Source organism: Rhinolophus ferrumequinum, chromosome 5 (genome assembly GCF_004115265.2).
Source record: "Rhinolophus ferrumequinum isolate MPI-CBG mRhiFer1 chromosome 5, mRhiFer1_v1.p, whole genome shotgun sequence".
Lineage (NCBI taxonomy): Eukaryota > Metazoa > Chordata > Mammalia > Chiroptera > Rhinolophidae > Rhinolophus > Rhinolophus ferrumequinum.
In genome coordinates, this window is record NC_046288.1 from 57,304,724 (window position 1) to 57,332,536 (window position 27,813).

Consider the following 27,813-nt stretch of genomic DNA (forward strand, 5'->3'; position numbering starts at 1 on the left):
ATTTAAATGTAGATATAGCCAGTTTCTAGCACATTCTAGTGACAAATCTTTTCAGTTTCCAAAACCACTACTAAATACCTAAAAGGAGCAAAACAATCTCAAAGTGAGACAAGGTATCTGGACAAAAGGATGAAGTCCCTGCCACGTGAGCTATCCATTTTATTTGGGATTCATCAGGATTTCCAGAGACAGAGTCAGCTATTAGAAAACAATGTGTTCTTCAAATTGTACATATAAAACCCTTTATTTCAGGAATTCACTTTAAAACAAAAACAGATGACAAACCAAGCCAAGAGCAAGTGTTTACATACCTAAATCCCTTACCTAATCTTAAGAGCTCCACGGTCACCCAGCATTTCAGGGTAGAGGGGATTTTGGGGTGCCCCTAAGAGTCCTTCCTGACGGGGGTGTCAGGAAACAATTAATGAAGTAGGTCTAGAAATATTTAGATACTATGACTGTTTAAATATTAATTTGAAAATGTCACATGGGTACTCAAAACTTTTTTTGCTTGACTGACTACATGCACTCTAGATCTAACATATGCTGTATCCACACCTTTGTTCAGAGACAATTGTTTGTTTTTATCTGGAACCCTGCAGGCAGAACAATGTTCACTACCTAAAAATACATATTCGTAGTAGCTCTTGCCTTCTCTTTTTACTCTTCTTAAAGAACTCTGAACATGTTAATAAACATAGTGATTCCATATTTTAAGTTTTTCTTAAAGTATTTTCTGCCCTTTTTTCTTGAGCCAAATCTGCTCAACAGATCTGAACATTAGAGCTCATTCATATTTTTATATAACTATTAAATTTCTATTATCTAAACTACATGCATCCAAAGCATGAACACCAAACGACATTCTGGCAGCACTTTAAAACTGAGCTGCAAAGTCTGGTTTTTATGTGCAGTATAAAATCCATTTAGAGCACTAAACCACTATTCCGTAAAAAGACAAACCTTTAAATAATTTATAGCACTAATAAATCTAGAGTTCCTGGTAGATTTAAAAACAGTATTTAAAATATCACTTTAGATTAAAACCAGCAGCAAGAAGCCTCCTTCCTCATGTCATAACACGCCAAGTTAAAATGCAATACCAGCAGGCCATCTAGTGACCATTCAAGGGCTAGGAAAAAAATCTCTTAATCTGAAAATCCTCAGTATTTTTTCAGTGTCTCCCGTTTTCTTGAATAAATATATGCTACCTGAAGCACATTAAGAAAATAAAGATGCTCTGACAAAAATAGTGAGAAATTCCGTCTTTTTTTAAATGACCACAATTACCTACCCCGTTATATTATGTATGCCAGATCGGAAGAGAAATAAGACAATCCAGAGATGACAGAGGATATTATGCTAACCAAAATACCCATTATCCTAAAATACCCATCATACAGCACACTAAAAACATATTTTTCTCAGACAGTGAAACCAATGCCATATCTTAGAAAAGAACAATAAAAAAACAATTGAGAAGAGTCTCTCCAAAGTAATACCAAGCACCAGATGGGAAAAAAAAATTCCATTATTACCATGGAGACAGAATCATTCAAACACCTGCATTCTCTAGAAGCCCCAAACCATACTACCCTCTTTGCTGTTATAAAAATTTGTGGTCCAATGGGAAATATACATATTTGGTCTTTGTCCCCAATTCCTGGCATAGAGCTTTTAAAGCCCTTGGAATCTCTGGAGCGATAAGATTGTTTTGGTGTGATAATGAAATGACTCTAGGCTGAGGGTCTCAGTCTAGAAAGACCAAGTCTTTAAAGGGTTGGAACTTTCAGCTCCACCCCCAGAGGGGAGGAGCAGGAGACAGAGATTGAGATCAATCACCAATAGACAAAGATTTACTCAATCATCCCCACATGATGAAGCCTCCGCGCCCCTAAAGCACAGGTTCACAGAACTGAGTTGGTGAACACATCAAGGGTTGTACCCAGGGAGAGCATGGAAGCCCCATGCCTCTCCCATCCCATACCTTGCCTTGTGCATCTCTTCTATTTGGCAGTTCCTAAACTGCTTTTCCAAGTTCTGTGGGTAGAGTTATTGAAGCCAGGGGCAGGTGTTATGGGAACTCTCCAATCTGCAGTCACTGGATTGAAATGTAAGTACTCTATTTGCAGCTGACCTCTGAAGCAGAGGCTGTCTTGAGAGACAACCTTGAACCTGCAGGATCTAAACTAACTCTGGATAGTTAGTGTCAGAATTGAATTGAATTGTTAGACATTCAGTGGGTGTCAGAGAATTGGTGTGAGGGGGGAAAAAAACCCTCAAAAATCTAACAAACTAACCTGACAAGGAGATAAAATTTAATTAGCTTGACTGTTTTAGAAATGAAGTTTTCGTTATATATGGCATAATAGGCTCAAGTCACTCATTCACCACGAAGATTTGGGGTTTAGGACCTAAGTAAATCATAATTCACCTGACAAAACGTACCTCAGCTTTGCAGGGTAAAGCAGATGACCTATAAACACTTTTCTTCTTTCACACTACATAGAACAAACATTTCATACTAAGCAAGGACAAGCATGGCAGTTTGTTTCTTTATATAATAAACATTCTTTCCAGCCCAGACAGTGTTGTCTTTGATCTGCTCTGAAGTATTTTAAAAGTAGTCTAAAAATACAGCCTTTCTAAGGTCAATGAAATGCCCGTTCCTCTCAATTTCTAAATCCCAACTAAACTTAGGGAACAAATGGCCAAGGAATGTGAAGGACAATTATAGAAAAGATTCATATTTCAGAAATAAACCAGAAATGGAAAGAATCTAAATATTAGGAAAGGCAGTGTGGTAGAAAAACAAAGAGTGTGGGCAGCAGAATCCGTGGGGCTGTGATCAATCCCACTCTACCCCACTGAACTACCCTGGGACAAACAACTTCACCTCCCTGAATCTGTTTCCTTACCAGTAAAATGAGGATAATGACACCACTTGCCAGCGTTTTAATGCAAATTAAATGCAATAATGCTACTGAAGCGCCTACCAATACAGGGCTCTGTACCAGGTAAGAGTTCAACTGCTGGTGGTCTCCACCTCTGCCGATGACATCTGCTTCTAGCATACACCACTCACTACGTTCTTACACAGAACGCTGGGTAACGGAGCCTCCAGTGGTCACATCCCCATTCAAAACACACACTGCAAGGCTGTGCAGATGTGGTTATTATTCCTTGCTTTAAAACACCACTGTACTCTACATATTCATCCCCTTCACTTCCCAATTTATATTTGAACTCTATTATGTAAGTTCACATAACCCACTTTTGGAAAACCTAACAAATGCCTTTGTGATGACAAAGAAGCTGAACTGCATTTGCTACCTCTGATCACCAGAGAGAAGTTTGTTATGGAAAGTGTACATTATTTCAAGTCACCTTGCAATAAGGGTGTAGCAGGCAAACACACGCCTTGATCACTAACTAAACATAAACTTTGAGCTGAACATCAGGTATTCAAAGGCTTCCTTGTGTACCCTAATTCATTTAAGATTCAACTTTGTGAGAAAACAATGGAGGATAAATGCCAGAACAGAAGTAGTCGTGCATGTGTATGTGTGTATGTGTGTGTGTGTGTGTGTGTGTGTGTGTGTGTGTTTTCAATCGTATTTTAAAATTCCACATCATGTTATAAAAGAGAAAAAAATAATGAACTTATATATGGTCAGTCATGTTTGTCACTATAAATTATGGTTGTAAAGACCAAAAATCAAGGTCCATGAGACAGGAATTTTTACAGTTTAATTCACTGCCACATCCCCAGTGTTTACAGTAGTGCCTAGTGTGTATGGCACTAAATATTTGTTAAATTAACAGGATCAACATGTGCAACACAGACATACATACTTTCAATAGGAAGTGAGATTGTTTACTTAGGAAAACATATAACTGAAATGTTTTCCCCAAGGAAGGTGGTACCAAATGAAAACAATTGCATTAAGAAGGTATTAGGATAAAAATAAATACTCCAAAAGAAAATTTCTCTGTCTTAAACTAATCTAACCAGAACACTTTTCTGCTTGTAGATTTAATGACAATGCCTCTAAAGTAGAATGAGAACATTCTTGAAAGTAAAAGGCAAAGGTATACGAAAATGTGTCCTAGCAATTCATATACCTGGAATCCTAAGTATAGAAGGCAGTATGTTCATGAGCAAGTTACTTAGTATCTCTGAAATACTTCAAAGGTCTACTATGGGAATAAATTTAGACAACATAAAGAAAGTACTCAGCACAAGGGCCACTTGAGAAACTACCACAGTAATTCAAGTGAGAGGTGGTTACAGTTAAGTCCTCACTTAACACTGTCAATAGGTTCTGAGACTTGAAGTGAAAGGACATATAAGGAAACCAGTTGTATCCTCGGCTAATTGATGTACACAAGGGTTAAGTTCCTACGGCATTGCATTAGTGTTATCAGAAAGCAATGTTGAACGAAATGGTGTTACTCAAGGACCTGCCATACGAACTAAATTAGGAGAAGAGCCACTTTCCCCCACATTCTAACAATCATAACCAATATTTTAAAAGACAAGAAGCCCTACATATATGTCCATTATAGTAAGTAATCAGTAAATGTTATTAGATTGGTGCAAAAGTAATTGCAGTTTAAAAGGTTAAAAATTGTTGCAAAAACTGCAATTACTTTTGCACCAACCTAATAGTTTCTTCTCTCTCTTTTCAAACCTTGAATGAAATTATCCAATCACATTAGATTATCTAGCAGGCGTAGTATAGACTAATATCTATATAAAACGGCAATTAGTATAATCATTAATTAGGAACAAGGCATTAATTAAGACTAAAGAATAGACACTAAGGCAAGCAATGGCACCAGGAGAGAGGAGGGGAGAAAGGGGAAGAAAGAAGGAAGGAAGGAAGGAAGGAAAGACGGAAGGAAGGAAGGAAGGAAGGAAGGAAGGAAGGAAGGAAGGAAGGAAGGAAAGAAAGAAGGAAGGACAATCCCATGGTGGAATACATTAAATAAGGATAATACTAAAATATGCAACTTGGAACCATTCTACAGAGAACCCTGAACACCAATCACCCTAATTCTATAAACAATGGGAAAATCAATAAATGTGTTTAAAGTTAAAAAAAAATTAGACTACACTTTAGAAAGATAATTCTGCAAACAATACAAGATGGAATAAAGGGCACACAGAACTGGAAGTTGGGTGACCAGTTAAAGGGAACATTGGGTTGTATGAGCCTAAACTTGTACAGTGGAAGTTGACCCTCAATTTTTAACCACACAGGGGGTGGGGAACAAACCAAGATGCAGTGTCATATGCATTATAGATACCACATGAGTCTGTATTTTCATTTTATAGAATCATGGTTAAAAACCAATTTAGCTCTCTACTGTCGGATCCTGGATTGAGTCCTGGAACAGGAAAGCACATCAGTGAAAAAGTTTGTGAAATCAAATAAATCCGTGCTTTAGTTTATAGTATCATACCCAAGGTTGATTTCTTAATCTTCAGAAATATTCTATGGTCACGTAAGATGGTAATATAAAAATATAAAGGAAGCTAGGTGACGGATATATGAGAATGCTCTGTACTATTTCTAGACTTATCGAAAAGTTGCAAAATTTTCTCAAAGTAAATTTTTTTAAAAAATCATCTGCCTCCAACCAAAAAAAAACAAAACAAACAAAAAAAAAATACTCTATAGAATGCTATCGTAAGTAGGGCCCCAAAGAAATGATTAGGAATTGAAGGAAAGGAAAAAAGGAAGGAGGGACCTGTGGTACCCATTACACATTAAGTTTAATAAGCCCTTATAAGTCTCTGAACTATCTGGAATTATCCGGAATTATCTGTAGTCCATAAAATGGCTTCAGAGATTCATGACCCTCTTAAAGAGTATTTTTCCAAGGTTTTGTTAAAAAAGACTTATGAATCACTAATTAGACATAAAAAATAGATAATCTAAACTAACAGAAAATGAAAGTATGTACAACTTTCTAACACTGATATGACAAATTTCAAGTAAAATAAGATAGGGTCAATGTACAAAAAATGCAAACAAAAATACTATCAAAATAAAAAGGAAAAATACTGGAAACATAGTTTGAATGAAAATGACACAGAATTAATATATATGGATTTCATACAAATTAATTTTAAAAACTATAAACAACCCCAACCAAAAAAAAGTAGAATAAAAAGACAATTTGCTGAAAATAAAACAAAAGATTCTGCACTAGAACATCATATAACAAGAGGTAAGGCCAGCTTATCTATAAGTCATAAACTTTCTTAAGCCCATCACAGAGTTGATGTCCTAAAGCAGTGACATGAACTGCTTCTAAAAAGTGACAAATCCCACCAAGAAAAGACAAGACACATGACTGTTGTTCCCTTTCGTAGTGCATGGAAGGAAGAGGAGGCTGCAATAAAGGCAGAAAAGAAAAAACAGCTAACATGTTTTTAACACTCTGAAAAGTTGAGTGAGGACCAGTGTGACAAGTCATATAATGGGAGCCTAAACACAAAGGGTTCTGCACTCACTCAGCCAGGCCCAGGACAGGTGCTCAGATCAGGAGCAGGTGTGGAGACTCGAGAGCGAGCTCTCCTGAGTGGTACACAGGCACCGAACTCTGCCCACTCTGTGGATCCTTGGCTCACAGAACACAAGCCTTAAGCTGATAGGGAAGGACAGGAAAGTCTCCAAAAGTTCACTGCAAATATGGTCTGCTTAAGGGAGAGAGGTGGAGGAAACTCTCTGGATGCAGGATCCTGAACTGATACAAACCAGGAATCTGCTAATGCACATGAGCAGCTGAAAACATACCTCCAAGGCCTCCCAGGTACAAAGCAGAGGTTGGCAACCATGGAGGGAGGAGAAGGGACATTGAGAATGACTGATTCCAAGATCCAGGAGCATAGGTGCTGCCTAAGACTGAAGGACCAGCAAACCAAGAACCACCACTGCTCCCCCTATCACAAGCCTCGCACCGAGTAATACACAAAGCGGTTTACTGAGGAGAGAGGAGCAAGCGCGTGGACAGAGACCCTTTCTCTCTGTGGCAGAAGCATGCAGGGAATGCTGACTGCTGAAGCTGGAGCAGAAACACAGCAACACCCTCCAGCAGGCCTGGCCCCACACTAAGCACAGGGTAGGACAGCCCACCATTGAGGAAATTTGAAACTGGTATTCACTAAGAGTTACTATAGAATAAGGAAGTCCATATCCAGTTGAGCATAAATAGGAAAAGATCATAAATACCTAGGGCATAAATACCATTTACCCCAATCTCTACTGTTCCTCCAACATTCAATAAAAAATTGTAATACACCAAAAAAGAGCAGAAAAACCACCCACTGTAAAGAGATAGAGCAATCAACAAAACCAGACCCAGAAATGACTGAGAGGTTGGAACCACCAGGTAGGATTTTAAAATAACTGTAATTACTATGTTAAAGAATCTAGTGGAAAAATGGATAACATGCATGAACAGATAAGAGAATTTCAACATAGATATGTACACTATATTTAAGAAAGAGAGAGAGAGTGAGTGCACCAAATAATGACAGAATTACTTTTAATGATTATCAGAGTTAAGAATTCTTTCTATGGCACATCAATATGTTGGACACAGCTGAAGTATATCACTCCTGGAGAATGTGTTAGAATCAGTAAATTTGAAAATAAGTGAATACAAATTAATCAAAGCTGAAAAATTAAAACAAAAAGAGTGAAAGAACAGAGCATCTAAAAACTGTGGCACAATATTATACTGTCTAACACATGTGCAATGAGTCCCAGAAGAAGAGAGAATGGGGCAAAAGAAATACTTTAAAAGATAATGACCAAGAGTTTTCACAAACTAATAAATAAAAGAACAAACCACTAACCCAAGAAGATCAGAGAACAAACACTAAACTGGAAGAAAAAAGACCCAAACATACTGAAAGAACCAGACACAACACACTAAAACTGCTAAAAAACAAAGATTAAGAGAAATCTTGAATTTGGGCCAAAAAGAAAAACACAAACAAACAAGAAACATGACAAAGAAAGGAACAAAGAAAAGAACTGCATCAGACTTCTCATCAGAAACAATGCAAACAAGAGGATCACAGAGCCACATCTCTAAAGTACTAAAAGAAAAAGTCTGTAACTCCCTCTTTGATCTTCTCTTACCCGTTCCTGCAGAAGTTCAACAACCTGCTGCACACAATCATTTACATCACAGGAGTCTGTTTTCAGCACCAATTCAGGGGCCTCTGGTTTTTCATATTCAGAATCAATCCCGGTGAAACCTATAGGAGGTACCATGCAGGAAAGGAGAATGAAAATTAAAAATAAATTAGGTTTGTTTCTTCAGTGCAAGTTTCTGCTATGTTGAAGTTAATATTTATGCTGCTCCCTCTAAGGTATAGGCTTAGAGTAGTGAAACTTCTTTCTTGAAGAAGACTTCTAACTAAACTTGTTTCTTCTTTAAACACAGTCGATTCTCATTATTTGCAGTAGTTGTGTTCCATAAAGTTGTTGCAAACACCAAATTAGTGAATACTGAGCCACACGGCTCATAGGGGAAATATGGAGTTAGGTTCCTGTGAGCCTCTGGCAACAAAACTTTTCTCAACTGACTAATATATAACTGTTTTGCGTGTGTTTCTGTCTAAAGCACAGTATTTAATAAACATTGTTCATTCATTAACAGTGAACTCATGCCTGAAGGAATGAAGCGTATTTAACACGCGTATTTCTCCATAATGCACACATCCGCCTTCCTGTACTGGGAACACTGGGCCACCATTCAGCACTATGCCTGGGGGCCATTTTAAAGAGCAAAATCATCAACAAACAGCGGGGGGGCGGGGGGGGAGCAAAAACTATGGAATCAAGCCCCAAAAAAGACACTTCTTTACGGTATGACAGGTGAAACACAAAGGTCAAGTGGCAAGTCACCTTGTTCGACCTCAACAAGGTCGAAGCGTGTGCTCTGGGTTACTAAAATTTTCGCCACTCTGCACATGTCCAAAAATGACTGCCAAAGCACCGTAAGTATTCACGTGGGCATTACAAATAAAATTTAATTAGCCAATTTGCAAATATGGTACCCCCAATTAAGGAGGATCAGCTATACTTCTGTCACCTTTGTTTTTTTTCCTTTTAAATGCCTGCACTGCCTGTGAAGACATAAGAACTGACACCAAGTGTTCCAGAGCATCTCATTTCTCCACAGGAATACAGATATAGTACCTACGCCTCCTCGATGCAAACACTGACACCAAGTCAGTCTGTCTGTCCATTATAGTCACAAGGATTATCTAGGGCTGCAATGAAGCTCGGCAGGCTTCTCCTGCCACCAGAGTGAATGTTCAAGCAAGACAAATTAACATCTACGAGCAATCAAATATAACCAATGTAGATATTAACTACTAAATACTTAGATTTTCCCTATTGCATATGTGCTGCCACGTAACTGCCAAGAACAAAAGAAGACATGTTTCCCCAGAACGAGCTAGGCGAGCTGAGATGTGCTATTCCTGTCTTACACTCCTGACAGGATCCCCATGCATAAGTCATTCCAGGCCTGTCTGCCTTGGAATGCTTAGGTCACCCTTGGGTTGGGATGGTAAGTATGAATTTAAGATCATTGCTATTAAGAGATACGGTCCTCAAAAGAGTTCTAAAATACACACTACAATTCTACAGCCCTCTTATTTATTCATTTTTTTCTACTTCATATTTCTAAGTATCCCATGAAGCCCCGAACCCAAAAGGAAATTTCTGCATTACCAATATTCCCAACAGTATTTAGTGGTGAGTCACAACCAAATAGCTGGGGGAAAATAATTCTGGTTAAATCACTAGTCCTTAAGCTCTGATTCTCAAACGTAGCTACACACTGAATCACCGGGTCCCACACCCACAACATCCTCGTTTCACTGGTCTGGGGACACAGCCTTGGCGCCAGATTTTTAAGTTTTCCAGGTAATGTTAATTAATGTGCAGCAAAGTTTGACAATCCCTGTGTTAGAAGACTTGGCTTATCATTTTAAAAGTCAAGGAATTCTCTTCCTAACTTATTTATCTCATAAGGGATTAAAACTCACAAATGCTGTTAAGAAAAACATTTATATTTAGGTAGATAATAATTATATGAGCAGCATATATATGCTCATATAACCTCGGGATTAGAATGGGTGACACAGGGATACTTTTCTAGTTTAGTAAATGCCATCTGAAGGCCTATAAAAGCCTGAGGTCTGCTGACTGCATGCAATCTCATTTGTGCTCGAATAATTACCATCATGGCTCAGAAACAGTATTGATAGAGAACTTTTTAAGCACCATCTGACAAGTAAATAATTTTTAAAGACAAACAACTCTACAGTCAGGAACTCTACCACCATGGCAAACCCAAAATAAATGTGTGTACATACATACGCACACACAAGTATTTTAACCTGAGGAATATTTTATCAATACCTCCTCAGAGGAATTTAGACACATTTAGGAAATTAAACAAGTAACACATGGAAAACTAATACAAACACACTCTCAAATACAGAATGCAAACTGAAAATGAGTCAAGGTATTTTGGATGCAGACTTCATCTTTGCATCCCCAGCACCTAACCTGTACCTTGCAAACAGAACATACTACTAAATGTGTGTTGAGGATTCAATTTCCACTCCCCCTTCCAACCCATCTAACAAACATTTACCCTGGATGTGCCAAGTATTACACTTTGGGCCATGCACTGTGCTAAATTCTAACAATACAAAAATGTTCGGGTGGCCGGTTAGCTCAGTTGGTTAGAGCGTGGTGCTGATAACACCAAGGTGGCCGGTTCGATCTCCACATGGGCCGCTGTGAGCTGTGCCCTCCTTAAAATAAAAAGAAAAAATGTTCAAGGTGTTGTGCCCGCTCACAAGTAGCTCACACCAGCCAGGCCGACAAATCCACCTCTGTCATGGTTCCAGCTTTGCCAAAACAACAAAACCAACTACAATTAAAATAAGTAAAAGATTTAGACTTCAGGATCCTGGAACAGCATTTTGCTTCTCTTTGCCAGATCTCTAGTACAAAAAACTGAAGTGAAAACTACCTATCAACAGAGAGAGGGTGATAATAGAGGCTAAAGGCTACATGGGTTTGCCTCCCGTTGTCGTAAATTATTCAGGTCAGGCAGCCTGTTCTTTCTGAGCCAAGAAAGTGCCAGCTTAATGAGTGAAACTGATGGGGGCATGACTGGATATCAGCCTTGCCCAAGGATCCAGATTTCACCACAGCAGGTGGAACTTGACCCAACTGCTAAAGCCTTCCCAGGTCCAAATACAAGAGCCCAGAGTAACGAGCATTTTCCCTCCCATTCCACCTTTTCCTTTTGGAAACAACGAATGCCAAAAGCATCCTTTTCAGGGCCAGAAGCTGAATGCCAAAATCTACAATTCACAGAGCTCCTGGAGCTCCTGTGATTGTCCCAGGCTATCCCACTCCCTGATGGGAAAGCAAAGTTACTGCCATGAATCAGTGGTTCCTAAACAATGTGGACTAAGTAATCTATCTTTGAAGTTTTTTTTAAACGCTGGAATGTCCTCCGTTTCTGTTAATAGAACAGGACTAATGTCAAAGGATAAATAATATGATTGGTATCAAAGGCCATGACAGACAGGTCCTTCTATGTCCAAATATTCATCATAGTTGAAACTCTGGGAGCAAACCACAAAACCTAAAAAGCAAGGTGTATATATTTTGATGGCATAAGTGCTATGTTAATTCCATCTAATTCAACAATTGTACACAGAATGGAATAAAGGACCATTCCAAGCACAAGGATAGAAATGAGAACAAGACACTGTCCTTGGGGGCTGGCCCGGTGGCTCGGGCAGTTGGGGCTCCGTGCTCCTGACTCTGAGGGCTGCCAGTTCGATTCCCACATGAGCCGGTGGGCTCTCAACCACTCGAGGTTGTCGGTTTGGCTCCTCGAGTCCCGCAAGGGATGGTGGGCTCCGCCCCCTGCAACTAAGATTGAACACGGCACCTTGAGCTGAGTTGCCTCCCAAATGGCTCAGTTGGTTGGAGCACAGGCTCTCAACCACAAGGTTGCCAGTTCAATTCCTTGAGTCCCGCAAGGGATGGTGGGCAGTGCCCCCTGCAACTGGGATTGAACGCGGCACCTTGTCTGAGCTGCTGCTGAGCTCCCGGATGGCTATTGGTTGGAGCGCGTCCTCTCAACCACAGGGTTGCCAGTTCGACTCCGCAGGGGATGGTGGGCTGCGCCCCCTGCAACTAGAAAGCGGCGGCTGGACCTGGAGCTGAGCTGCGCCCTCCACGGCTGAGACTGAGAGGACAACGGCTTGGGGCTGAACGGCACCCTCCACAGCTAGGATTGGAGGGACAACAACTTGACTTGGAAAAAAGGCCTGGAAGTACACACTGTTCCCCAATAAAGTCCTGTTCCCCTTCCCCAACAAAAAAATCTTAAAAAAAAAAAAAAAAAGACACTGTCCTTGCTCTCAAGATGCTTATAATTCAAGCATTTTCCCCACTGGCTTTGAAAATTCCCACATAATCAGTGTAGCAAAGAGAGCTGCAAGCCCCTGATAATCCTCTCTACTGCTGTGCACCTAATTATAGCAAGCAGGTTTGCACCAGCCCCCAAAATTCTGCCTTGCGAGTAGGATTCCGATCCAAGCAGCGATACTGTGTGTACACAGTGCCACAGAGGCTGCTAGGCCTGGAGCTACACCAGTGTGATGAGACCCACGTTCACTTCTCAAGGAGCTCCAAGTCATTTGACTACTCCAGTCTCTCAGAAAAGATTATCAGGCTCAGATACGGTAAGATAAAACATCTAAGCAAAGAGAAATGGAGGAAAAAACACAGTCCTTACCTTTAATTTCTCCAGCCCGTGCTTTTTTATACAGTCCTTTGACGTCCCTCTGTTCACAAACATGCAAAGGAGCATCAACAAACACTTCGAAAAAAGGCAAACTTGCACCCTCATGAATCTGTCTTGCATTGTTGCGATCCTTAGAAAAGACAGGTACAGAAACAATGGGACTATATGAATATCAAGGATGAGTAAACGTGCCTTTCCATTGAGATAGTGGAAAATATACTAGACGAAATTTAATGTATAGCTTTAAAATATAAACAAAAAATCCAATAAATTATTAGGTTGACACATCCACTCTTCATAACAGTTTTAAAAGAGATACTATTTTTAGGAGGGAAAACAATGGTTGCTCCATAAAGACATTCACCTAAATTTTCTGAGGAACCTGAACCAGAACCCAGCTCAAATGCAGGTGTCATCAGGCCTCTCACTAAGAATGTTCAACCTCAGCCTGGGTGGGCACGAAAGCAACTTCGATAGTTTATTCACTTGCCCCATGCAAACCCCCGCAGCCACTTCTCACCTCTAGCATTCCCCAAAAGACTTTTCTGCAGAGAGCTGGGGAACTCTCTGGTAATCACCTTCATGGCTCAGTCTAAACTGTCCCCACCCTGTCCTCTGGAACAGTTGCCTTTGTAAGTCAACCTCTTCTGCTTTCTGGCCTTAACTAAAATCAAGCTCTCCCTTGAGCACCACTCATCTTGCCATTGTCCAGGGCAAGCTCCATGGTCATACTCTATATGCTAAGACAGTGCCAACATTTTCTGCAGCTTCTGACATCCTACTCCCCTAGAGCTAATTTTATCATTCACCACCTTTCTTACGGTCCCTCTGACAAACCATGCCAATTTCCGCTCTTACCTGATTGACCATACTTCCTATTTCAAAAAGAAAAACCCCAGGCACAAATGCTCTCAATCTCCTCTCTGCCACAGACATGTATCCACATCCCCAACAAACTTTTTTCCCCTCCTCCTGCTGTTCCTCTCTCCAAAGATTCCAAATCCCCTTCCTTCTAAAGGACCTTGCTGAACCCACGATCCCAACCTCACCTGAAACCTTCAGCCTCTCCCCTTTCCACCGGCTTTTGCCCTGGGCAACAAACAAGTATAAGTCAATCTCATTCATTAAAAACAAATGAACTAACAAATTATACAAAAATTCCCATAATCATGGGTACTTTTCAATCTAAGTTGCAGGACTTTCTGCTGCAGTTCACACCACCAACCCCATGCGTTGCTCTAATGTCACTGCCTGATCCTTCCCACGCGGCCCCTCTGGCTCCTCCTACTTCACCCTCCCTTAAACACTGGTGCTGCCCACTGCTCACATTACGCAGCCCTTGAGCCCTTTTCTCAACTGCCTTCACACTGTAAATCACACCATACACACGACACTTACGTCTAAGCCCTGTCTCCTCTCCTGAAATTAAACACACATTTCCAACTTCCTCCTAAATATACCCACCCAGATACTCCACAGGTCCTCAAACTTAACACGTCCAAACCTGAATCCATCCTCTTTCCTCCCAAACTTGCACTCTCCCCATACTGCCCAAATCAAGCGATGGCAACACTGTTCACCCAGAATCCCAACAGTCGTCTGGTTCCCACGTGCACTTGGCCCTACATGCATTCTGTCACAAAATCCTTCAGATTTTACCCCTCAATAGTATACCAACCCAATGCCTGCTTCGTCCCTACTTGTGAGGTTCCACCTCATTTCTCCTGTCTGGACGGCTGTAACAATCTTATAAAAGTCAGCCTGCTGGCTTCTAGCTTTGATCTGCTCAAAGCCCTGCTCTGCGATGTCTCCAGGATGACAGAAGACGCTAATATGACATGTCACTCAACTCTCCAGAAACGGCCCACTACATCTGGTAAAACCCAAGCTTCTTACGGCGAGGCATAAGGCCTTCCACACGTGGCCCCACCATTCTCAAACGTACACCTGACGCTCTATTCATAATTAAGCTTGCCTGGTCTACCTGGCTGTTTGGGCTTATGCCTTTGCCATCTCCCTGCCAGAAAACTGCCCCCCTCTTCTAGCTACGGCAAGACGCTGGCTCCATGGTAACATCCTCCAGGAAGCCTTCCACACAGGCCCAGGCTGAATGAGGGCCTTTGCTTCTTCTGGGTCCTCAAGAGTAACCCCCACATACCTCTGCCATAGATCTTATTCAAATATATTGAAATTATTTCCTTAGCTCTATAACCTTAGTGTCTGGCAGAGTGATTCAATCGTGATCTTACTATTCCAGCTATCCTTTTAAATGAAGGTGTTTCCAAGTTCCCACCAGTGACTCTCCTCTCATTCCATACACTCTTCTGTATACTCCATCTAGGCTTCAACTAATACAGTGAATGATTCCTAAGTCTGTATGTCCATTCAACTTTCCTGAGCTCCGGAACCAATTCCAACGACCCAGTGGTCATCTCCACTTGGATACTCCATTAGCACTTCCACCCTAACCCACCTAAATGAAATACTCAACCTCTCCCTTCCCATCCTGTATTTTCTAACTCAATCACTTCATCTTTATGCAGAAAGCACTATCCTTTATTGTCCCCAGCCCCCATCCCACCAAAACCAGTAACCAACCAGGCCCCACGTCCTGCTGCTGCTACCAGCTCAACAGTCCTTCCACGTATCCCGTCTTTTCTATTCCCATTGCTGCTGCTCGAATCCACTCCAAAAGACTCCTACAGTCCTCTATCTCCATGCCATTCTCAGTCCAGGCTTCAAGGGTGATCTCACTGAGGTGCAAACTCAATGATATCATCTACCCCCTGGTACAATCTCAAACCGTTAACTACCTGTGGGGCGAAATCCTTCGCAGTGCAGAGTTCATCCTCAGACCTCTGCAAATCGCTCTAGCTTCATCTCTCCTCGCACTCCCCCTGCACAGTAATTTTACCAAACTACCTACAGTCCTCCAAAGACCAAATGGCCTCACATTTCCATGCTTCTGTAAATACTTTGTCCGAAATAGCTTTCTCCCTGAGATCTAACTGGTATACTCGGATTCATCGTTCTTGATTCATTTCAAGCAGCAGCTCCTCTGAATCTTCCATAACATCTTTGTACACATTTACCTAATCACATGCCTCAAGATATTATAACTGTTCACATCTAGATGTTCCTACCAAACAAACTACCAACTCCTTAAGGATAGAACAGTCAGTTTTATCTTAGAACCAAGATGCTCAAGTTCAGCGGTGACACAGAAAAGTACCCATATCCTGTATTATATGATTCAATCCAAATAGTATCATGGATTCTGATCTGCCCTAAGCTCAGTAAAAACCTCATTCTTAGTACTCTTAGAGATGAGATCAACAAAAGATTTACTCCACATTATGGAAATGGGGCCAGAAAGCAGATCAGTACATACTTTCAAATACCAGGTCTCAGCTGACAACTCTCTAAATCAGGTATTACTGACTTTCTCCTTTTTCAACGGTTGCAAAGATTCCCAGAATGTGTAAGAACATCACTGTTACATCTAAGAAACTTGTTTATATCCAAGGATTCAGGAACTCTAAACATTTCTCATCTGCTTATACACTTCATTATCAATATACTTTAAACTGATGTATTGACACAGATCCCAACATTTAAGAAAAATAAAAAGTAGTTATTCCTCACAGAACCTTTTAGGACTCCTGCCATGGTTCAGTTAAGAGAACCCGTAGGACTAACACTAAACCTGATACTTATCTATAACTCTTACAGCTCAAATTTCATTTTTTTAAGTCTAAGTCACCATCCAAATTTGTTTATGACACAGTACTAGAACTCGCTATTATTTATTACACATACTGAACACTTTTTACACTCCAGGCTATTATGCTGTGAGGTTTGCACGCATGCCTTACCCAATGCTCAGAGCAACCTGAGGCAGGCATTATCTGAGCTTAGGAAGGTTACGTGAACTGGCCAAGGTCATAACAGTAATTGGCAGAGTTGAGCATTCAGGCCACTGTGTCTGACTCCAAAGCCACCGCCTTTAACCACTAAACTAACTTGCCTATTCTTTGATATTTGTGTTCCCTAAGTGACTATGCTATCACTTAACAAACATTAAACACCTGTTGTGTTGCCAGAACTGGGTTTGGCATCAAGGTTACAAAGATAAATAAGACATGGCCCCAGCCCTCAAGGAGGAGCAAAGCACAGCCGGCAAGGGCAAGTGTTCCAGGGACACTGGGTACAAATCCTTGCTCCACCATGTACAGTGTGTGGCCTTGGGTAATTTACACCTGTTTCCTCATCTCCATCTTCCTCCTCATTGGGTGATGGGAACTAAATGAGTTAATTCACATAAAAACACTTCAAAACAATTACCAGTACAAAGTAAGTGTTCAATAAATGTTAGCTGCTATTATCACTATTATTTTTACTGCTGCTGCTGCTGCTGCTGCTGCTGCTGCTGCTGCTATTACCACCAACAACCAATGAACTGGTATATATAATAAAACAATACGTTAAGGTACAATAACAAGGACACCAAAGACAGGTACCAACAAAGCCTGAGGGGGGAAAGAAAGGTGCTCAGGAGGAGGAGATACTGAATTGAGTCTTAAAGCATGAACAGGAGTCAAGGATGCTGTGTAGGGGGTGTAGCAAGAAGGAGAAGAATGCCTTTCAGATGGGGAAATAAAAATCTTTTGGTGGGAAATAATATGATTTTTTCAGAGAAATACAAAAAAGTGAATCTGTGTTGCTATGGTCTCTGAAATAAGAGGAAGAGTATGATGAGAGACAAGACTCAAGAATTTTGAGCAAAGAAGCCATGGCAGGACACATGTGAAGAAACTTAAGATTTTCCCTGGTGTCTGAGACTGAGTATTTTCTATATACTTACTGAGTTGAAAAGTCAGCTTGAAATAATTTGGCCATTGCTTTAAGGTTAACAACTTTGGTTACACTTTTGGGGGGGAAGGGTCACAGCAGGTTTTATCCCAAATGAATTTACTCAGGAAGTCGCAGCACAAAAATGCTATAGGTTAATTATTTTAATTTGGATTTAACCTCAAAGCACATGTTAACATTTAAACTATTTGCTTTGCCTGATACCATATTTTCAATAAATACAATTAGCACAAAAGCCGCATACCTGAGTATAAGGTGATATAAAACTTGTGATGCATACTAAGCCAGCATCTGCAAACAGCTTAGCAACTTCTGCAATGCGTCGAACATTCTCTTCTCTGTCTTCAGGACTAAAGCCAAGATTTTTATTGAGACCTTGACGAATGTTGTCACCATCCAAAGTATAGCAGGGGATACCATGGCAAACCAAGTACTCCTCCAAAGCCATGCTCACTGTGGTCTTCCCTGCTCCAGATAAGCCTAAAATTAAAGAGTCCACGCGGATTCCATATGTAAAGTTAGAGGGATAACTACTTAGTAATAAAGAATTTTAATACAGGCTTAATTACATTCATTATTCATAGCAGTCTCTCAGTAATAATAGTAAAAATATTTCTCTATAACATTTACCTCTAAGCTAGAAAAACATCTATAGTTTAAATATAATCAGCATTTATGTTTTTAATTACTCCTATCTAGGCCCAAAGTCATCCTCGGTATGACCCATGAACTTCAAAGGCCTTAACCAGTTTTAATATTAGACAAGCCTGGGTAGCTATTCACTTTGTCTTCTTGTTACCACTATTCTAAAACGCATGCCAATTTAAAACAAAGTTATATGCCCAAATTACTTCTGACAAGAGAAGGAAATAAAAGGACAAAAGTAAATGAAATATTAGAAAGTAACTTCTACAGCCCAGGCTCATTTCCTCTCATAGATTAAAGTACCTGGGAATCCAATTTATGATATAATTGACCTTGAAAGAATATCCTCATTTCAATTCACTTTCCTCTATCAATGATGTTGATTCAGTAAACAACGAGAAGGCAAGAGCACTACTACTTGCCACCTGGGTGAATGTGTAATTACAGAATTCATAACTAAGGTAGGTATGAGGCAAGAGGAAAAACACTGACGTCTAATGTACAATGTACTTATGCTCTACAGAAGTCATGGTAGAAGGCTAACTGAAAAAAAAATAGAAAAGAGAATAGAGGTTGAGGATCAATATAGTGTTAGCTGCTTTACACATTAAAAACTGTCATTAATATGAGTATAGATTATCTTTTCCATAGATGGCTACAACAGACATTTCCCTTCCTGCAAGCTTTTCTACAATGTGACATTGCTGCCATAACATCAAGAGATTTTGCTAATTCCCTGCTGGGCTGGCCTTAGGACTCACTTGTGGTCAAAAGAATGTAGTGAAAATGACAATCTGTGACTTCCATGGCTGGATCAGAAAAAGCTATGCAGCTTCTCTTTGGACCCTTACTTTGGGAGAAGCCAGCGATTAAATCCCCTGAGATCTCAAGCAGGTGCTCCAGCCAATAGCCCCGCCAGCTGAACTCCGAGCTGACAAGCATCAACTGAGTGAGTCACGGCAGACCCCTGCCCAGCTGAGCCTCGGATGACCGCAGCCCACACCAGCATGACTTCAACCAAGCAAGACTTCAGTGAAAACTGCTCCGTGGAACGCTTCTGAATTCCTTACCACAAAATGGTAAGCATATTAAAATGGCTGTTTTACACCAGTAGGTTTTGGGGAATTTGTTCGACAGCAATAATACTGGAACAAAGAGATGGAGGCTGGGGAGCAGTGCGTTGCTCTCGGGTTTACTGTTGTTGTTTTTCACTATCAGTTGAGCCACAAGTATCAGAAAAACAAAAAACTGAAACCTAAAAATCTCAACTTGTTATACAACAAAGACAACCTAAATTACACCGAAAGTGTCTGTTTATACACATGTACATATATTTGTATGTATATATTTGATTTGAAACAGAATTGACATTGCTGACATTGAATTACTGACACAGACGTTTTCACTGAAATGATTACAGTGAACATGGACAAAAATGCAAAAACTTTAAAGCAGTTAAAGAAAATCTACAGGTAATACAAGATAGACAAGCCAAAACTAAGATATGGGATACCTGAAGAAGAGAAACCAACCGTACTGGGTTGAATAGTGTCCCCCCAGAATTCATGTCTACATAGAACCTCAGAATGTGACCTTATTTGGAAACACGGTCTTGGTGGATGCAATTAAATTAAAATGAGGTCACACAGGATGAGGGTGGACCCTAAATCCAACGGCTGGGGTCTTCATGAGGCAGCCACATGAAGACACAGAGAGAAGAGTGTGGTGGGAGGATAGGCACAGATAAAGTGACGCCTCTACTACTCAAGGAACTCCAGGGATTGCCAGAGACCTCCACACACAAGGAGTGAGGCATGAACGGATGCTCCGTCAGAGTGCAAAGAAGGAACCAACCCTGCCAACACCTTGCTTCAGACTTCTGGCCTCCAGAACTAGGAGAGAACAAATGTCTGTTGTCTGAAGCCACACAGTTTGTAGTGATTTGCCTCAGCAGTCCTGGGATACTAATATACAAACCAATGTGAAATTACAAAACAAGAAAATGTATCTCAAATAAAATCTGAGAAAAAGCAAACCGTTGTCCAGGAAAACGGCATACAAACCACTCAATACCTTGACAGATCCTGGTTAAACTACTGAATTGCAAGAAAAAGAAAGAAATCTTGACTTCCATTTCCAACATCATCAAAAAAAAAAAAAATCAATGAAGGCAATGGAAGATTTAACACCATAATTAAGTAGCTTGAGCTAATGAACATATATAGAATATTGTACACATCAGGGAAACACGTTCTTTTCAAATACACAATTATGAAAACTGAATACATACAGGACCATAAAGCAGCAAAAAAATCTGATAAATAGTATTTATTAGCATTGTTAGTGGTAAAATAAATGGACTAGACCATGTTCAAGAAAAGGAGTACCCAATATCCAGTATTCTACAGATCGATTTTTCCCCCAGATTGACCTGTACATATAATATAATCCCAAACTAAATCCTAACAGGGTTTTGGGGAAATTGGTTAAATGGATTTAAAATTTTATACAATAATGCAAAGAGGCAAAAACAACGAGAGAAAAAGTCTTACTTCTAATGAAGAATCAGGTAAGAGGACTTACTGCACTGAATTTCAAGACTGATAGAAATACAATAATTAAGATAATGTGGTAATAATAGAGGAATCGACAAGTATACCAGTAGAACAGATCAGAGAGCCCCGGAACAAATCCACGCGTAAGGGGAAACCTGATATATGATAGCTGACCCTGCAGATCACAGACAAAGGATACCCTCAGCAATATATGCTCTTGGGACAACTGATTATCCATATGGAAAATAAGAAAATGGATCTGTCCCTCACACTATACACAAAAATCAACTATAGATGGATAAAGGGCCTAAATGAGAAAGGCAAACTTCTAAAAGAAAATACAAGAAAAGAAATAATTCTTCAGGCATCCAGATGAAAAAGGAAAGCTCCTCTTCAGAAAAGAAAAAACAAAAAAAAAATCAGATTAGTCCTACACTTCTTTACAACATTTAATACCAGAAGACAGTGGAGTAGTGTTTTAAGAATTCCAGACAAAGAGAGTATGAACCAAATATATGTTTTACCTAGACAAGCAGTCATAAAAGACAGACATTCTCAAAAACAAAAAACTCAGGGAATTCAGAACACAACAATAAACCAGCTTACCAAAACTACTTAACAATAAAACACAGACAAAACCTGACTCAAAGAAAGAGCTCACAAGTGAGTATGCCATAATAAATGAACTGAAGGTGAGGTGAGTAGTGAATTTACTCAGAGAATTCAAATATAAACAATTATAGACATTTAAAATTTGAGAACAGAATGTTAAGTATTACAATGTAAAAGCAACAATTTAACAACAACCTAGACTTAAGAATGAGGAGATGGAAGATTGTGAGAGTGCTATCTTCTCTCATACAGAAACAAAAAGAAAACTTTTAATATTAAAATGAAAAATAGGAATGTCGTTCTTAACAATCAGCAAAAATTTTAAGGACTGGTAGTATCTAGTGTTGACAAAGATATTGGAAATGACCCTCTTCCCACACCATAGGTAGGAGATTAAGTGGGTAAAAAATTTAAGTAGGCAATTTGGTGAGATGTATCTAAATTTTAAATACAATTCCTAGAAGTGAAATGATCCATCATTTTTAAACCTACTGTCAGAATCTGCACGAATTTACCATCTCCCCAGCCTGCTATGACTAAGCCCAAAGAGAGACTCTGGGAAAACCAACACGAGAACCAATGAGAGGCAAAAGTTGAAATATAGAAATGGATTCTCTTCATCACTCATTCTTTCCCTTCATGTAGTTTACATTATTAGCTTCTTGAAGGCAGAATCCAGGTCTTATTTTCATGTAAAACTCTACAGAATGTAATGTAGTTATCAACTAGAAGGTAGTTTTAAGATACATTCTGGTTTTTCCTTTTATTTCAACAGCAATTCTATAAAGAACAAATGCAATCACCAAAAGGAAATACGTTGTTATTAAGCAACTTTGTCAGTTACATGTTACGACATTCCAGATGCAAGAACTATGCTCAATATTTAAATATGCTTACTCCGAGTTCAAGGCTTTTGAAATAAACTGGTTTATCTCTCTTTGACTGTACCTGTTAGCCAAACTGTGCAGCCACGAAAGCCACCTCTGGTCCCCACCACCTGCCCTCTCTTGTTTCTGCTGACATGATGAGCTTGATAGGTGACATTAGTTGCTCTCTGCATCCCCTGGGAAAAGGGGGAAAAAAGAAAGAATTATTGTTCACTTGTATCTTTTAAAATGTAAACACACAAATTCCTTGCAAACTCTAGTCACTACTGTATGTAACATGCTAAACACAAGGAAAAAGATTAAAACTAACAGTGAACTTTTTTCCTTTGGAGTACCTGGCAGTGTTAAGTGCTTTCCATTCACAATTGAATCCTACAGATACCCAAGGACATAATTCTTATGACTGTGATTTTGCAGATGATGTTAAACCTGAGAAAAGTTAAATAACCTGCCTAAGCTCCCGTATCTAGTAAGTGGTGGACTGCAGAGCCCCGTTTTTTCACTCATTCATTCATTCAGTCATTCATTTAACCAGTACTTTATTTTTTTAATTAAATTTATTGGGGGAACATAGGTTAAGAAAATCATATAGGTTCCAAGTGTACAATTCTATAATACATCATCTATATATTGCATTGTGTGTTCACCACCCAAAGTCAAATCTCCATCCGTCTCCATATATTTGACCCCCTTTATCCTCTTCTACCTTCCTTACCCTCTGTAACCACTAACCTTCAGCCAGCATTTTCTGAGGCCCTACTAGAACAGCAAGTGAACAAAACAGGGTCCCAGCCTCACAGAGCTTACATTCCACTGGGGGAAACAAACCAATACAACTTAATTATAATATCAGAGAGGGATAACTACACTGTAGAAAAACAAAACAGGGTAAGACTGGGAAGAGACATAGGGGATGAGCGCCTCTTTCCTTAGACAGGATTATCAAGAAAGGCCTCTGAGACGGTGACATTTGAGCAGCCTCCTGAATAAGTGTGCAAAGCGATGTCCACAGGTATCATGAAATGTATAATGAAAAAAAGTGGAATGCATTGGTTATTATTTGTAGTTATTCCACAAAAAAAGAAAGCGAAATGCAATGGTTCTCTCATACTTTCTTCTTCTTGAACAAAAAGGACAAAAATTACATAGGCCTCAAAGGATCCAAACAGACATTTCCCCAAAGAAAAAATACAAACAGCAAAGAAGCACATTAAAAGATGTTCAACGTAATTAGCCATCAGGGAAATGCAAATCACAACCACAGTGGACTACAACTACACACCCACTAGAATGGCTATAATCAAACAGACAGACAATGCAAGCACTGGTGAGGACAGAAATTGGACTCCTCATACATTTGCTGGTGGGAAAGTGAAACAGTGCAGCCACTCCAGACAACAGCAGGGCTGCAAAATGTTAAACACAGAGTTGCCACATGAGCAAACAATTCAGTTCCTCGATACACACTCACAAGAAATGAAAACATGTGGACACAAAGCCTACACATATGCTCACAGCAGCATTATTTATAAAAGCCAAAAAGTGTCCATCAATTGATAATTAGATAAACAAGATATAAACAACATTACATGGTATATCCACATAGTGGACATCATTTGTCATTTGTCAATAAAAAGGAATGAAGTATTAATACATGCTACGAAAGGATGAACTTCAAAAACATAGGCTGAATGAAAGAATCCAGTCACAAAAGCCACATACTTTGTAATTCCATTTATACGAACTGTCCAAAATAGGCAAATCTACAGGTAGAGAAAATCGATTAGTAGTTGCTTCGGGCTGGGAGGTTGGGGGAGAGGAGAATGGGGAGTAACTGCTAATGGTACAGGGTTTTTGGGGTGCTGATTAAAACGCTCTAAAACTGATTGTGGTGATTGTTGCACAATTCTGTAAATATACTAAAAACCACTGAATCGTACATTTTAAGCAGGTGAATTGATTTGAATAATATGCAAATTATATCTCAATAATGCTGCTTTCCTAAAAACAAATGAATTACATAGCCTCCATTTTCTCTTCCTATGGAGCAAAAATATACTTTAGGTTCTTTGCAAGAAACTATGTCTTTATAAAATAGGTGTCAGCATTCTTTTGATAGGGTATTTATATTTTATATTGCTTGCAGCTCTTATTTTTCAAGACAGTTATGTTCATTGTTCATTCAAAAATATTTACTGAATCCACACTACATGTCTGACATTCTTCCAGGTGCTGATGAAACAGAAGCGAACAATACCAATAAAATCTCCTCATGGGGGTTATCTAGTTCTCATTCCTAGTGCAGCGGTTCTCAAAGTGCGACCCCAGACTGGCAGCTTCGGCATCCCCAGGGAACTGTTCAAAATGCAAACTCCCAGGTCCTGCCCCAGGCCTATTAAGTCAGAAACTGGACTGGGGCCCAACCATCTGAGTTTAAAGCCCTCCAAACGATTCTGATGTAAGTTCAAATTTGAAAACCAATGGACGAAGGGGAGAGATGAAGAAAATGAAAACACCAAGATAAATAAGTAAATTATATAAACAGGATTAAGTCTCAAAGAGGAAAACATAATGCAAAAAAATGTGAAGAAATATCAGAGGAGGAGTGATGTTTAGACAGGATGGCCAGCGAAGGCTTCACCAAACAGAAGGTATTTAAGACCTCTGATGACATTTAAGACCCTTGGGGGAAGCACTTTCCAAGGAGGCCATCAAGCACAAAATGGAAAGGTGACTAGGGAATCTCGAATGACTGTGGGCAGCCTGAAAGACTCATGTGAAGTCAACAATCATAAATTTAAAGCAAGAACAAGTCACTGTGACCCTGTTTTCCACAGCCACAAGGGGAGGCATGGAACATTCAGATACGAATCCACCCAGGGCTGTGGTTTGGCCCAGAGGTTTTCAAAATGGGGAACAAACACCCTTGTAGGTATGTAAGCATGGGCTTTATACAGGAACGCATTCCCATCCAGACCTTCACTTTCCCGAGGTAGTCTCTTCTACAAGCGTCTGCCGGAGAAGGTGCCTAAGGCTCAGAATAGCTCCTCACACCTCCTGCTTCCCAAGCCTCCCAGTGTACCGGAGAAAGGCATCTCTGCCCATCTGAGGCTTACTATCTATTACTTACTAATATCACTCACTGCCCTCGAGTGGAAAATCCTCTGGGGCCAAAGGCACAGTTAGACAATTCTTTTAATAGGCATACCACAGAAGCCACCCACCCCAACTAATCATCTCATGTATAGATGTATTTCCAATAAAATTACGCTTTTACATGTTCAATAATCACTTAAGAAAATTGTAACATGGGTCTCCTGAGCCATTTCTTTTCAATAAGCTGATGAAGCAAACATAACTTTCCAGTTCTGCATTTCCAATATCTTAAACAAAAAACAGGGTTTCGGCCACAGACATCTGCATCTCTGGGGAAGCAGGGGCATCTCTTCCCTGAGGTGACTAGTTTTAGCTCCCAGCCAGGCTGCCTGGGCGGAGAAGGGATCCGAGTCTGAAAAAGGGAAATGTGGGAAGCAGAGAGGACTGTGCTGGACAAGTTAGTTTCCTACATTTGCAGAACCGGTTTGACTTAGTCATTTTGTTTGGGGACTTTTCTCCCAAGCTACTTTGCTTCTGGGCAAGCAAAAACATGTGTCTGATGAATTTTAATTCAATTTAGCCCTATAACATGTCTTCTGATTTTCTTAGTAAATTTAGTAAAATGTATAAAAATTAGCTGACAGGCTATGGCTGACAGAAAATACAGATAAGCTGACATCATCTATTTTAATCACTAGAAAAGAATGCTCCCTTGGGGTTTCTCGCCTCCTACATTTAAAAAAATTCTGGCAGCAAATATGGCAGTCTGAATATAAAGAGGCTTATTGTTTATCTATGTTTGATATTTTTTCAAATAAAAAAATAAACTTAAAAAAATGGATTTGTGGGCCAGCCCGGTGGCTCAGGCAGTTAGAGCTCTGTGCTCCCAAGGCCGAGGTTGCCGGTTCGATTCCCACTTGGGCCAGTGAGCTGCGCCCCCTACAGCTAAGATTGTGAACAAGAGCTATCCCTGGAGCTGGGCTGCCGTGAGCAGCCAGAGATTGGCGTGAGCTGCCATGGGCTGTTGCGTGCTGCTGCGGGCTACCGTGTGCTGGCATGGGCTGCAAGTGCTGCCAGGAACGGCCTGTGGCCAGCATGAGCAGCCGGCAGCCAGCGTGAGTGGCCAGCAGCCGGCGAGGGCTGTCATGAACTGCTGTGAACGGCGGACCAACAACCAGTGACCCACGGCCTGGGGGGGGGCCCCCCTCCCCCTCCCCCGCAAGGCTCATAATACCAGCGGGGGCCAGGGAGCTGTGTCCTACATAACTAGACTGAGAAACAACGGCTCGAACCGGAGTGGGGGGTGGTGTACAAAAGGCAGAAGGGAACAAAAGGATTTGCCACATTCTCCTCCCTCCCAGTTTTTCAGAGTAAATCAAAGAGCACTTTTTAAAACTACTGGAACTGCAAAGGGGTGGGCATATGCCTGAACTTTATAAGCATCTGAAGGCCAATTTCATATGCAAGCTTCTTCTCATTCCCCTTCCCCTTTCTTTTCCTTTCCACCCACTCTAGCCAAATCCTTTCTATAACTCTGCCCGGAAAACACTACAAGAGTGACTTACTCACTGACGACCAAGAGTCAGTCAGTATTTCCTTCTGAAGCTAGTCCTATTCTCAGTCTTCAATGGTCTGGTTACGTGTTACAGTCCCTACAACATTTCCTGTCCATATTGTTTGTTTGTTACTTATGGATTGTTTTATACTTTGTCTTTTTGTGTGTATACATTTTGACTTGCTTGGGAGCCAGGTCAAGCACTATGAGTTACCGTTGTTTTTTCCCACAACACCCACCCTTTCTTCTTGTGCCCAGCCAGCACTCACTACAAGTTATATACAAGGCATTTACTTTAAAGTATGATGTTTTCTCTGTGTAACTTGCAAATGAAATGATGACTGACATTCAGAAATCTTAAGTCTAGCAGAACTGGGATAATTTGTTTCAAAAGAACTCATTCACTTTCTAAGTTTGGGACTAAATGACTATCAGTTCTATTTACTAGGCTAGTCACATGGCCTCTGGTATTCATGCTGCACATTTTCTACCCATTTTACAAACTTCTGTCCTCATCATCCACACAAATGGCCCTGCGCCCCTGTTTGAACCTTAATTTCCACATGGCTGTTTTGTTATTTGATCCACTTCCCTACGGGGCAAATTAACTTTTCCTATGATGTTATTTAGAGAAGTTCATGCTTTATGACTTTATTATGATTTTAAGAACTCTGCATTGTTAAGCGAAATTTGTAAAGGCACGGAGCACATC

At 40.2% G+C, this 27,813-nt stretch overlaps 1 protein-coding gene across 2 annotated transcripts in view; it reads right to left on the reverse strand.

Moving 5' to 3' along the window:
* The window catches only part of PAPSS1 (3'-phosphoadenosine 5'-phosphosulfate synthase 1), a 103,642-nt gene that overhangs the window by 69,201 nt on the left and 6,628 nt on the right, over positions 1-27,813 (reverse strand). Inside the window, exons 2-5 of one of the 2 annotated variants that reach the window (XM_033106650.1) lie at positions 22,512-22,626; positions 17,996-18,231; positions 12,871-13,009; positions 8,163-8,281 (exon numbers count right to left, since the gene is read on the reverse strand). In XM_033106650.1, coding sequence (XP_032962541.1) covers positions 8,163-8,281; positions 12,871-13,009; positions 17,996-18,231; positions 22,512-22,626 — 609 coding nt within the window. Of the gene's footprint in view, positions 1-8,162; positions 8,282-12,870; positions 13,010-17,995; positions 18,234-22,057; positions 22,233-22,511; positions 22,627-27,813 lie in introns of those variants that run through there. The other variant, XM_033106651.1, reaches the window with a different exon arrangement.